This window comes from Abrus precatorius, unplaced genomic scaffold (genome assembly GCF_003935025.1).
Source record: "Abrus precatorius isolate BTA unplaced genomic scaffold, Abrus_2018 Scaffold8, whole genome shotgun sequence".
Taxonomy (NCBI): Eukaryota; Viridiplantae; Streptophyta; class Magnoliopsida; order Fabales; family Fabaceae; genus Abrus; species Abrus precatorius.
The window spans coordinates 32,670,514-32,683,893 of NW_020874428.1; the positions used below are offsets into that span (position 1 = coordinate 32,670,514).

Consider the following 13,380-nt stretch of genomic DNA (forward strand, 5'->3'; position numbering starts at 1 on the left):
TAAAAACATACCCAAGTATATAGAAAGTGTCTCTCAAACTCCTATTCTATGCCTACTAGCTCCAAAGAGAATATCAAATGGTCTGGCAGCCACATAATAAGCCAAAATAAAACCAAGTTACTTTTCTCTCTATCCTTTTCCTAACGTAGATCAAACTGGTTTCAGCTTGATTGCTTCCTGAAGTCGATTCGTAACTTACGGTTTCGAGAAGTCTTAATAACGTCGAATTTGTAACGATATATAGTACTAATATCAAGCATTATAAATTAAATAATGTGTGCGACGACGATATATAGAGTCACCAGACGTCAATCGTTGACTGAACAGTAAGTACTTTCGTGGGTACAACGGAACACAAAATTTAGTCATCGCGGTTACTAGGTAAGAGAAAACGACAACTGGGTTCACTAAATTCCATAGGTGTTACTCATGATTTGCACACAATGTATAAACATTATATTAAGGCGTGAATATCATAATGTTCCATAGGGGATACCGTTCATATAATAACAATTTCATTAATCTTTAATGATCAACGCATAACTAAAAAGTTGGACGAAAAATAGTACAATTTATTTATTGGGAATTGTTAATAGGTCCATACCTTCGAACCCTCTCATCAATCCATTCTCTCATGTCCCCAAGCACAAGGTTAGCGGACTCGTCAGGCTCCCCTTGAATCAAGGAATGGTACATTCCATCGTAAAGCTTCAAGGTCTTGTCATCACTAGAAGCCTTCTCATACAAGAGCTTGGAGGAGGAAGGGCAGGTAACGCCGTCAGCCGTACCGTGAGCAGTGATAAACGGCGCCGTTACCTTAGAGAAATTATCCTGTACATACTGGGTCACCCTAAGAAGCTCCCTCATGGTCCCCACCCTGGGTGGGCCCGTATACCTCCTGGGATTAGAGGCTATGATCTTCAACTTCTCTGGATCCCTAATGGCCTTTCCCACCATCTTGTTATCGGGCATTGCAGCCCACGTGTCAGCCAAACCGAACAAAAGACCGTACATGAACAAATGCACTTTGCTGGGTTTCATGTCCTCGGGGATCACGAACAACGGCGCCGAGAATATCAGGCCCGTCCACGTGTCCGGTTCTGATTTGAAGTACATCAGCAAAGTGGCTAAACCCCCCATTGACTCGCCGAACAGAAACGCTGGAAGGTTCTTGAAGGGGTCGCTGTTACGGACATGGACGAAGAAAGATAGCGAGGTTGAAGCGATCTTGTCCATGTCGCCGAGGTAGCAGCGGAGACCGTCGGAGCGACCGTGTCCGAGGAGGTCCGCCGCGAAGACAGCGTAGCCCCACGTGGCGAAATTGATGCAGATTTTTTGGAAGAGCCAGCCGGTGTCGGAACCGTAGCCGTGGGTCATAAAAACGGTGGCTTTGACTTGGTCGGGTTCGACGTATAGAGGGAGGAAGCTCTGTGTGAAGATTTTTCCGTTTGGGGTTTCGAAGTATGATTTGGAGTTCTTCACTCCTTGGGAGGTGTAGTACTCTTCTTCCGGCATGTTGCCCCAGAAATTTGGGGGAACCTCCGATTCCGATTGCGGTGCCATTGGGTCCGTGAGGTTCTCCTAACGATGTTGGAGGCGCAGTGAGACGGTGGGATTAAAAGATGCAATAGAAAAAGAGAGTGGGTTTGGGTTGGTGGGTGGGTGGGACCCAGGTAGTGGGTGAACCAACCTATGATCCACATGAGATCAAAGAAATGAAAGTTGCTTAATTTTGGTTGGTGGTGATGGCTCATGACAGCACCTGTGGTTGGTGGCTTTTTTTATATCTTTTTTCATAGGGCTTTGACTGATCTGTTAATAATAAGCCCATACTGGTGTTGGCCCGTTATCTGAGTGGATAAAGCCCAAATATAAACTAAATGGTTTTGTTTTGGGGTTCGGATAATGGTCACTTAAACAACAGATATGAGGGGATCCATCAGAGAAATTATGGACTTTTGGATTCAGGATTCAAACTTAGGGTGATTTTGGGAGAAGACACTATGATGGGTTGGGCCAATTTATCCTATTTCTTAAAGCTAATTATTCCCCAAAACAAAAAAAGCAGACTCATATGAGAAAATAAATAAGAACAATCCTTTCTTGTGCAATATGGAAGTTTCACTGTCCAACTTGCTATGCCTTCCACTGATTTCTCCCTTTACTCATGCTTATTATGTTTACAATTGAGAAGTAAAATCTTTTTTTATTATTTTACTCTTTTTGAACGAATGTAAAAAAGAGGGGTACAAGGTGATCTACTCCATATTATATAGTATTAGTATGTGTTTCAAAAAATGTTAGAAAATTTGTAAATTTATGTCTAATTAAAAAAAATTAATCAATAATGATAAAGTAAACAAATTTTTACAATCACTTAAATACGAATCTCAAAATACTATTAGTCAACTAACTAACTAGTAAAGTAGAGATTGATTTTTGTCCTTTATCAAATGCTGAAACATCATACAATAATACTAATGTCAATAAAAGCTTCGTTAAAAGAGAAATTACACAAACATCATTATCTCTGCTACCCAGTGATTTGCGAACAGCTTTTCACACCAAAACACAAAACACATAATCATATTTTTTTTTGGGGGTGGAGTGGGGGAACCAGACTTTCTCTACATTATTTACAAAATCAAAATAAAGTATACCAACTCTCTAATCGTACTTAATGATTTCATGCTTATTGCGCTAATACCTTTTGGTGTATTTTAACATGTATTCTTTTGAAAAGCTTAATTAACAGCATCATTGTGAACTTTTATTTCAACTGAAGACATTTGATAGCTTTTATTTTAAAGCACTAACTAGAGCGAGGGACCCAAAACAATGAGGGTACTCCCATCATCATGAAAGAACTAAACTAGAGTTCCTCAAAAGGAAACCTTAATCGGGGACAAACCTTTTTGGAGAAACTCAAAAACACTAACCCTATTCCTTGTTTATTTAATTTCCACATAGTGGAAGGTTTATTGGCAAGAAGATCAGACCCAGACCAGAGTATGTAAACAAAACTTAGAAGAATGTTAGTACATTCTTTATTTTAGGATAAAATTTATGTGGGTGTTACACTAAATAACCTAAAGTCCACCTTTATTTAGTGAGTGCCTATAAATAAAGGTTGTGTTACAAAAGAGAGCCATTTCTTGATTTAAAATCGACTTTGAAGCAGCAATCAGTAGGTAGTATATAATCTTCAATTATTCCTATACTAATTTAGTTAAAAGGAACTCAATATCTTAATATTGAGCAACACCATTAAAGTTCAACTATCTACATCTCTTTAGAGGCGATCGAATTTGAATTTTTATATATTATAGTTGCAATCAAACTCCTTGTATGCGCGACGATGTAAAATATGATGATATATCTTTGTTCAAATTAGTTAATCATTTTATTATTTATTTATTTACTACCAAGTTTCATAATCGTGTCTCATTTCGTCTGATGCAACATTTATTACACACCGTGGTCCATTATTATGAATATACTTAGGCAATGCTGAAATTCAATTATAATGACAGGATAACATCAATGATCATTTACGTATCATAGAGAAACTTTACATTATTAAAACAGGAGGACACTCGAGTGCTTTTTCTAAAACAATATAAAATTTCACGATCATATCTTTAACGCATAAAATCAAATCCATGATGGTGTTCTAAGAAGAAAAAAGAACGCACTTCTGCGGTTTCAATCATACAAACCTTTAAGGTCAAAGTAATGATATACAGTTTTGAAGAAATAAATTAGAACCATAAAGCGTCAACATTGTCTTGTAGCGGAGGGAGTTGGAGTTGGATTTCTAAATTGTTATTATTATATCATTTTCATTTTCTTCTGTTGGGTTGCGTAACTTCTTATATATATATATATATATATATATATATATATATATATATATATATATCTGTGCATGGAAGCCCTACATTATCATGATGAATGTTCTTCGATTGCAACAAATGGAGAAAAAAAACAACAGAAGGATAATGGAGATACAAAACAACTTACGAAAAGGTAACAAAGATCTCTGCGTGATTTTATTAAATCATATTATGTCCACTTTTCATTTCAAAGCGGAAAAAATTTGTTTACTTGTAGATTTAGAGCCAGTATAGCTTTCATTCCAACTTATATTACACACTTACAAATGCTAATTACTCATTTGGTATTCACATATATACTTTCATGTTTATTGAATTCAGCTATACCATATAATTGCACACTTTTTATTCTCACATTATGTTAGGATTAAAGTGCAAAAAATGTATTATCAAACTTTCTTAAGTACCAAGAATTAATTAATGACTTGACTTGATTAAAATTGAGCAAGATTGGAAGCTACCCCAAGAATTCAAGAGCAGTGAAGCATCAGCAAACTTAATCTAGTTTAGCCTTTCTTATTGGAATTCTCTCTTTTTTTTTCTTTTAATTTCTTGAATTTGATAATTTTTATTATTGTTATGATCAGTTTTTTTTTATTAGAATTTAATTAAAATATACTAAAAGTCTAAGTATTCTTTATACTATCCTTCGATTATGCATTTTCATATACTTAAAAACTATTAAATTTTATAATAGTTAATTTAAAAGTCAAATTTAAAATAATTTTTTCTTTAGTTGACAATGTAAATATTTTATACTGAAAAGTTAAACATTTTATCATGCCAAAAACATAAGTTATTTAATTTTGTTTTTTTAGTAATTAGCATATGTTCAGTTTATATTATTTTTTGAAGAAATAATCATTTTTAAATATTGAAAAATATATTTTTTTGGATAGACTAAATAAAACACACATTTATAATAAACTATAGTAAAATAAATAACAAAAGTTCATAGAGAAAAAAATCAATAAATCAAACACCTAGATCGGATTTTATTACATTTTTACTTTAAAATTAATTAAAATAAAGATAAATTGGTAATTTTAATTTTAATTTAGGTTTATATTTTTTATTCGTTGTAGCCAATAAGTTAAGTAATTTTTGTTTACTTAACTTAACTGAGGCATATTATATGACGTGTCATATTAGATTAGAGCTTAGTTCTTTTTTTTTTTAGATTATTATTTATGGTGCATGTAGTTTATTTAAATGAAGAGAAAGTTGCAGATTTGGTGCAAAGTAATGAAATAGAAATTATGTTGATTCATTTTCTGTAGGTATTAAACTTATGAGAAAGTTGCGGATTCATTTTCTTTTTCTTTTTCTATGTTGATTCCCTCTCTATAGGTATTAAACTAGCATCCAATATGGCATTTTTTCATAGTTGGGGTCTATAACCGGCACAATTTTTTTAGGGGGAGGAGGAGAATTAAAAGAAAGAATCACTTGAATTGCTATATCAAAAGTGTTTGAAGAAATATTAAAGAGAGTGTTGAGTTTTATTGATATTTGTTCTGCTCTTCACATTGTTTTTTTTATTAATTTCGTGGACAAGTTGCAAAAATGAATTTTCTTATTGAAAACTGCGTTTTGATTTTCTGGAAATATGATTAACTCCAGTAGAGTGACTTTCGTTAAGTTCTTTGACAAAATTAACGGTGAGGAAAATGTTGTAACAAAAAATGAAGTTAAAAGAATAAATTATACAAAAGAAAATTTAAATAATCAAATTAAAACATAAAATAAATAATGGTAAGTAAGAAAGCACTAATTTTATTTAAAATAATTTAAAATTTTATAAACAAAAAGCAAAGTAGGAAGCAAGAGTGAGAAATGATTAAACATAATTTCAAGGAAGAAGAACAAACAGATGCTATTATGAAAATTAGCAATTACACAAACTATCCCATTATACACCTTGTGGACAATTATACAGAAAACCCTGGATACCCAATACCACTCACTCTATGAAGTAATTAACTTGGATACTCTTGGGCAGAGAAGAACCAATGAACCCACTATCTGATTTTCTATGTCCTTTACCACCCCAAGAAAGTCTAAAAAGTATACCCTCCTTCCCTCCAAAGTTAACCGTTTGTAAGCTGCTTTGAAAAATGTCTCTTAGCCATTTCTCAAACATGCTGTTAGTAAAAGAACCACACCCAACACACACATCCTCAATCACCCTCTCATCTACACTTAAATTCATCAAATATGGCTTCCCATAAACGTCTTCAAAAGACCCCTTAATCTTAGATAAAAACAACTCTTTCATCTCCCTCTCCCTAGCTGGACTTGTATTCAACTCAAACCGGTTCTCAATTGAGTCAAGAAACCCATTTGGGTTCAGTGGATCAGCTATAGTTTCTCTAGTCAAATCACTTGAAATGGGACTACTTTCCCCTGCTTTATCCAACCCATCACCCTCTTCATCAGCTTTCATATTCAGATCAAGGGTGTTGAAGCTTGACTGTCTTGAAAACTCTTTCTTTTGCTTTGAAGAAACCAACAATGCCTCTTGATTCTCTTCAATTCTTGGCCTCTTGATGTTGGAAAACAAATCTAGTTCAGCCTTTTGCTTGTGGCCTAAGCAAGGTGTCTCTAAATTTGGCTTGGTTTCACTTACTTGCCACAACAACTTCATAACCAATTCCTGATTCTGCTCCTCAATGCTAGTGGATCCCCCACTTGTCAACATGAATATTGCATGCCTTGAGTTCTCTTCCATGCTACTTAAATTTCCAAACTTTCCTGTTTCAAATCCATCTGATAGGAATTTCTTGAATTGGGCATCAGCAAAGTCAACATTTTCTATTAGCACCACAAGCTTTTGGTGGGTTTTCATTGCTCCCGCCAACATTTCAGGAAATGGGGCTATTGAAGTCTCTTTCTTAAGCATGTCCAAGTGAAGGAACACATCAGTTGAGCCAAAAACTGATTCTGCAACTGCAAGTGCCAACCTTCTTTTGCCAATGATGTCATTGCCTTGCACAGATAACCAAGTAATGTTACTTTGCTTTGCTGATTTGGAATTAATCAAGGCCTCAGCCACCGAAGGAACAGTCTCAAACTGCCATGGCACATTCTCCTGCAACAGTTTACAAATATGAGCTCGTTGCAGTGTTCTATCAGTTATATTCCCCACCGTTTCACCTGAACCACCATTTCCAAGAGCAAGAGTAGTCTTTACTTCTTTACCTTCCATGCTCACAAGAGAACCCAAGATTGGCTCTGTTGCTTCCCATTTGTCGCTGAAATTGAACTCAATGGCGCATGATTGTTGACGCCTGAATCGAGGGACAAGATTGGAGGTGGAGTTGTAGGTGGCATTGTTGGCAAAGGATATAGAACTTGATGAATTATTACTGGTGTTCCAGTTCCATTGGTTCTGAGGCTGTTTGCTTTGGTGGAGACTGTGGCATAGTCTATTCCATTTTATTTTCAAATGGGTTAATTCATCCTGAAAATGTTGAATTATTTCGTAAACCATAAGCCATTGCTATTTTTCAAATCTCAACTATTAGGAAGAGGTACATGGACATACCAAAACAAGAAAAAAGATAAAACTATTGCACAATCATCAGGTGTTGGATTATAAACATATAAACAGAAAAACTAACTTGGCTTTCAATTTTCCTCTTAATAACTTGGTACCTTCTTATGGTCTTCTGTGGTATGAGACTTAAGCCAGAAAGGCAACATTTTCTTCTGGTCTGATTTGAGAAGTTGGGCTTCTTTTTCATAATTTGGGGCACATTCTTCACAGCAATTGAGCTTATCCAGATGCTCCTTGTTACTCAAAGGCTTTGTTTCCAGCATATGAGATGGGCTCTGGTAGATGGTCATCTTTGAATCAAGGAAACTGTAAAATGAGTGTAGAAAATCCACAAAATTAACATCCAAAATTAAACAAATAAGCACCGTTGATTTTAGATTATGTATTATTTCATTCTTATCACCTAAATTACTTAATATCATAGTAGATCTTAATTATTCCCACATGGTTTAAATAAGGCATATTGCAAAATATATACTCTTCCGTGTTTTTTTTCCTTTTAGTAAAGTCTAGTTTCGTTTTCTTCAACTTAATATCATATGCATGCGTAACGAGTAGGAGGTCACATATATTGACAAAACTAAAGTGAGGCAGAAAGGCTCTGCTTCACATCTAACTTACCAACCAGCCATGCTTTTCACAATGAGTTCTGGCATAGGCCAGTGACCGTACGCACTCCTCAACAAAATGTAAAACAATTGAGCTTTCAATAAAACATCATGGCTGGACAACTTCTATGTACTTACGTCTTCCTTCTTCTTCTTTTTTTATTTTTTATTCTTGGTTTCATTTTTATGTCATTATGTAGAATTTTCTGCACTAAATAAAACAAAATAAGACATCTTCTACTTAACTTGTAGTCATTCGCTATTATTTTTTAAATTGAATCAAATCAAACTAATTATCATTAACCGAGAGATTAATTACCTGGAAGCATGAAGGCTTAAGCCAAGTCCACCTGATGGAACAGGAACAGCCTGAAGAGCCCATTGCTTCTCAAGAGGGGGTTGCCTCATTTGACACCTCATATATGTTTGATAATTAGCAGTGGCCATGAGCCACACTTTAGAATTTGAGGTTCCACAGTCACAGAATAACTTTCCAATTTCTGAAACCACATGATCAACTGGATTGTAACCAGAAACTTCTCCATCTGGGGGCCCTTCTTTTTCATTGAAAGTTGCCTCCTCCACTGTCCATTTAAGGTCTCCGATATAAAAAATGCCACCCCCTCCTCCTGATGCAATGAAATCTACTTTCCTTTTCAGTTCCAAGAGTTTCACTTCAACTTCTTCTCTTTTCATGTACCTCAAAGAAACAGGCGAAACTTGGAATTTGATAAAACGGGTTGACTTTAACTCATCAGGCACTTCTGATCTTTCTAACCTTCCTATTAGCTCTACCACAAGGCCTTCAGTTAATGACACCGAGTCACCAACTATCACAGTGTTCTTCTTCTTCTTCCTCAAGAGGATATCAAGAACAAGCCTGACATCTTCCTTGTTGGAAGAGGCTGCATCAATGATGGGACACAAAGGAGCATTCTTTGGTGGAGAAAAGAGAACTGCAGGGTTGAACTCAGAAGTATAAGCAGCTAAGAAATGATGATGAGTGTGCCTGAAACTGGTACGGTTGATGGTTGTTTCCCTATGGTTCTCGCTAGAAGAAGGTGAACAAGGAGAAGAAAATACACCACCAGAACTGTTGTAACACTGAAAAGGAGCTGAAGAGTCCTCTATATTGTTCTTAACAGCAGTGCTAGAGAATCCAGCCTCTCTCATAACCCTGCTAACACTAGGGTCATCAAGAATGGATATGATGAGCTGTTCCAAGTCAACTTTGACAGTAAGAAGAGGCTGTTGTTGCTGTTGCTCTATGCATCCTCTTCTCTGATGAGCCTGTGCTCTTTTGAGTGCAGCAATGAGAGCGTTGGAAAGAGAAGGCTGAGTGTGGATCAAAGGAGAAGGTGTTGTTGGGAGTCTATTGAGAGCCACATTGAAACACAGTTCAAGAGCTCTGCATTGAAGAGGATGTGAAGTTTGGTGAGGCTGAGATTTGAAACAAGCCCTTCTCAAAGAACTGGCTCTTAGGCTGAGCAAAGTTGCAGCCACATGCAAAGGAGTGACCTGTGCATGGCCCCTCCTACGAGCCAACCCCAGAGAGTGCTTCAACACTGAAGCAGCCTCAGCTGTGAGGGTCTGCTGTAATGCACAAACACCTGAGCGCATAACTTGGTCAACACCACCCCCCTCTCCACCACCCCTTTGTTTTCAAACCTTTTCTAATTCACAACCACTCTCTTCTTCTTTCTCTTCTTATACTTCTCTTTCTTTCCGAACACCCCTCCCTCTTTCTTTCTGTTCTCAGGTGACTTTGGAAGCCTGTTTTGCTCCCCTCTTTCGATCAGAGGAACGTGGAACTAAGTGAGTGAGTGAGAGAGAGAGAAAGCTCCAGTGAGTCGTTTGGCTTTAGAAATAATACCTGAAACTAAGCCTCACAACCTTCTTTATACTTCTCGTCACTCATCATTTTTATTCTTTTCTTTTTCTTTAATTCTCTTTTGGTTTTAGTTTAAACTTTAAAGGGGCACCTTTTTTATTTCTACTTCACCGCCTTCTCCACTCTCTCTCTCTCTCTCTCTCTCACTCCCTAGTTTAAACGTGTGTTCCTGCCATTACTTGTTTTCTGGTCTCTGATACGTGACGTTTATTTGTTGTGTTAATCAGAAACAAGTTACTTATATTAGTAGTCGTTTTCTTCCTTTTAAAATATACTTGTATAATTTGAGCTGCTTCATGCACATAATAATAATAATAATAATAATATAATACAGTTTACGTATATATATTTATAATTACATACATATGAGTTAAGTTAGTTCGATTAACTTACTATTGAATAATTTTAAGCTGTAACTTGTTTATACTTAACTACTAATTTAGAAACTTGGTGAAGGCGATGTAAGCTTATGTATGTGAGAAGAGCATCATGCGTTTATGAACATGTGTATGAAGAGCTGAAGATTGCGGTCATATGCGGCTATTCATCTATCTACTAGCTGCAACAATAATGTGCATGCATTTTTTTTTATCTTGTTAATCAATATTATCATAGTACAAAGGGCCAGACAAACTATAATTCTGGGGATTAAATGACATTGTTGTGTTCTTTTCTGCTAGTTAATTGTAAACAAATGAATTAGCATAGGAAATTAGATATTACATTAACGTGGACCCACAATTCAAAATTTTTACTCGGACTCACAGAGCTAATTCCCACCCTTTTCCACATCATCTTTTGAATAGACAGGGAAGAGAAATTCAAAAAAAGTTACTAAAGGGGAAAGAGCCAAGCCAGTGTGATGAAAGATTTTCATTTTTATTTTCTTTTAAAAAGCTAAGTGGTAGATCATATTTTACATTTTTTTGACTCATTTGTATATAGCTAGTATATATAGACATAGATTATGCACAATTGCACAGGTCCAATATTAGATAGCCGGCTTGGGGTCTCTCTCTTCACGCCAATCCTCGTAGAGAGACAGTATTTTATTCCCCAAAGTATCAAAAAAGCATCCCACTGTGTCTGCTATCCTCTGTTAGCATTATTGGTTCTTTTTCAGCCTCACTTCTCTCTCTTCCTGCAAACTGCAATCACCTTTTGTCTTAATCTCATCTCCCATTCTAACAACCCACTTAAACAAACCTTTTCTGTTACCAAATAAAGGAAGCAAAATTGATCAATACTGTTGTAATGGACACCCATTTGCGTTCACCCTTTTGTTTATTTAATGCTCACTCTATGCCTGTGTTTAATTTGTGTGATTTCTTGCAAGCTAGAAAACACGTTCTGCAACAGCTTAAGTATCAACTTTTAGCAGTGTAACTATTTTACTACTTTGTTATAATATTTTTACCCCTCACCATTGACTAGTACTCCATCTTATTAAATTTGACTTTATATTTCTTTTTTGCTTTCTTAATGTAACTCCTTTTTTTTTTTCCCTTATTTTTCATTTGAGGTAAAAGCTTTATTTGTCTTTGCTAGACTAGATTCTTATCGAGATGTATGAAAGGTAGGATCTCGAGATGGCGTGTGTGAGTCTATATATATCTTAAATTCTTAGATAAGAATTATGTTATGCGAGAGGGAATTCAAATAATTAACATAATCAGAACAGAATCATACGTGATTAAATTTAAAGGAAGAAACAAAATAGGGAAACAATATATACAGATCTCGACAGCGACCTAATTATCATAATTTGGTTTCTTTGATAGGAAGCCCCTAACGTAAATGTGGATAAAGGTGGTTTCACACTCTTGAGAGCTGTATGTACTTATGGAAGGAGAGAGATATAAAAAGAACGAGAATAAAAACCATAATAAATACAAGAAAAAAATGTCATTTATGCTCACTAAAGTATATTCATATAATACAAAATAAGAAGAAAAAGTGCAGGATTGGTTTGGTATAACATGAAAAAAAGATTAAAAAGAAACGAAAAACACAGGGAAGATAATGTATGCATAAGTGAATACTATTATTATAAATATAATAAACGATATGATTGAGAAATAAATGGATAGAAAACAGATGTAAAAATAAATAGGTTTATATTAATATTTATGAACCATATAAATATTTTTTTTATTCTACGATGTTTGCTGAATTGCATTTTCACCTTTTGGTACTTCAATATTTACACTCTTGATATCTTCCCATGCAAAATAGTTACTGAGAAGGCAGGATTAGACATAGCTTTGACCAACTGTACGTGAAGGAAGCATATGGGTCCTCACGTAGTCACATTAATTTGACCCTTGCAAGATTCGAAGCTTGATTCGTATGATGAGAAAAATTAATCATTAGAGCCTTTGCTTTTAAACTTAAAATTTCTAAAAGAAAATGAAGATAACAAAACTTCAAAAGGACTAAGGTCTAGAGGGAGAGCTTCATCTTGGAAGTATTATGTCACGTAAATTCTAAGATTAGAAATGCTAATTATATAATAGTTTTGTATATATTTTTTATTATGCTTTAAAGAAATGGGAAGAGAAAAAAGATGAATAAGACGGTGATGTGATAGAAAGACATACAAAAATTTAATTATAAAAATATATCGAGATTATATAATATGTTCAAGAATAACTTCGATTTTTTGAATATTTAAGTAATGTTAGTATATTTTTAATCTTTTTTTTATTACATTCCTTAATTTATCGTTCACACTTGTCACGTGATTGAAGGCTTCGTATATATGATCAGATTACTTGCTGTGAGAAGTTAAAAACCTTAAAACCGTGAGCAGTATATGTGTATGCCATGTATTAAATGAAAAGACTGTTAAAAGACTGTTCTTTTAAGTGAGAATGAAAATAGTATAAATGTAATAAGGATAAAATATAAATTCATATATTTTTTAAAAATAATTAAGTGATTTGTGATTTTAAATTTTAAACATTTAAAATATGAAACAATGTTAATATTAAAATTATATTTCTGTGAATATTTGATTTATTTATAATTTAGTGCATAAATTGTTAACTTTACATTACATGACTTCACAATTAGATTTCTCAAATTATATAATGTAAAAAATAATTTCACACATATATATACCATGGCATGTGTTATTGATGGTTTTTTCTAGGGATGGGGGTTGGGGGCACCTGTATACGTTCTTTGAGCACTCTTTATATCTTTTCTTCCAATTAAAGACATAGCACTACTAAATAGGTAATAATGAGGCTCACTCATTTTGGGGTCATCAGTGCCTACTCTTTAGCAAAACAGAAAGGATGTGGTTTTGATTGAAAGAGGGTGCTCAAATCATTGGAACATTATATTTTGAAGTTTGAAAAGTGAGGAAGACAATAGGATTTCTCTAGTTGGAAGAAAAGGATCCCTTTATGGATTAATTGC

The 13,380-nt window shown here is 34.7% G+C and overlaps 2 protein-coding genes across 2 annotated transcripts; both read right to left on the reverse strand.

The window, feature by feature from the left end:
* Positions 1–444: 444 nt before the first annotated feature.
* On the reverse strand, positions 445–1,655 carry LOC113845914 (caffeoylshikimate esterase). The gene has a single exon (XM_027473611.1). It carries the CDS (start codon positions 1,561–1,563, stop codon positions 577–579), a length of 987 nt encoding a protein of 328 aa, XP_027329412.1. The 5' UTR covers positions 1,564–1,655; the 3' UTR covers positions 445–576.
* A 4,204-nt stretch (positions 1,656–5,859) lies between these two features.
* On the reverse strand, positions 5,860–9,683 carry LOC113845913 (protein SMAX1-LIKE 4-like). The gene is made up of 4 exons (XM_027473610.1): positions 8,981–9,683; positions 8,383–8,419; positions 7,554–7,761; positions 5,860–7,359 (listed from the first exon to the last, which is right to left on the reverse strand). The coding sequence occupies exons 1-4, from the start codon at positions 9,681–9,683 to the stop codon at positions 5,860–5,862; spliced, it is 2,448 nt and encodes an 815-aa protein (XP_027329411.1).
* Between the last annotated feature and the right edge of the window lie 3,697 nt (positions 9,684–13,380).

What these genes read in the sequence shown, in the direction of transcription:
- LOC113845914 (XM_027473611.1), bottom strand. Translation starts at nt 1,563, where the DNA reads ATGGCACCGCAATCGGAATCGGAGGTTCCCCCAAATTTCTGGGGCAAC.
- LOC113845913 (XM_027473610.1), bottom strand. Translation starts at nt 9,683, where the DNA reads ATGCGCTCAGGTGTTTGTGCATTACAGCAGACCCTCACAGCTGAGGCT. An exon ending in GAATGCTCCTTTGTGTCCCA is followed by an intron (nt 8,420 to 8,980) that starts TCATTGATGCAG and finishes CTGTTCCTGTTC; the next exon opens with CATCAGGTGGACTTGGCTTA. An exon ending in CCACAGAAGACCATAAGAAG is followed by an intron (nt 7,360 to 7,553) that starts GTACCAAGTTAT and finishes CAACATTTTCAG; the next exon opens with GATGAATTAACCCATTTGAA.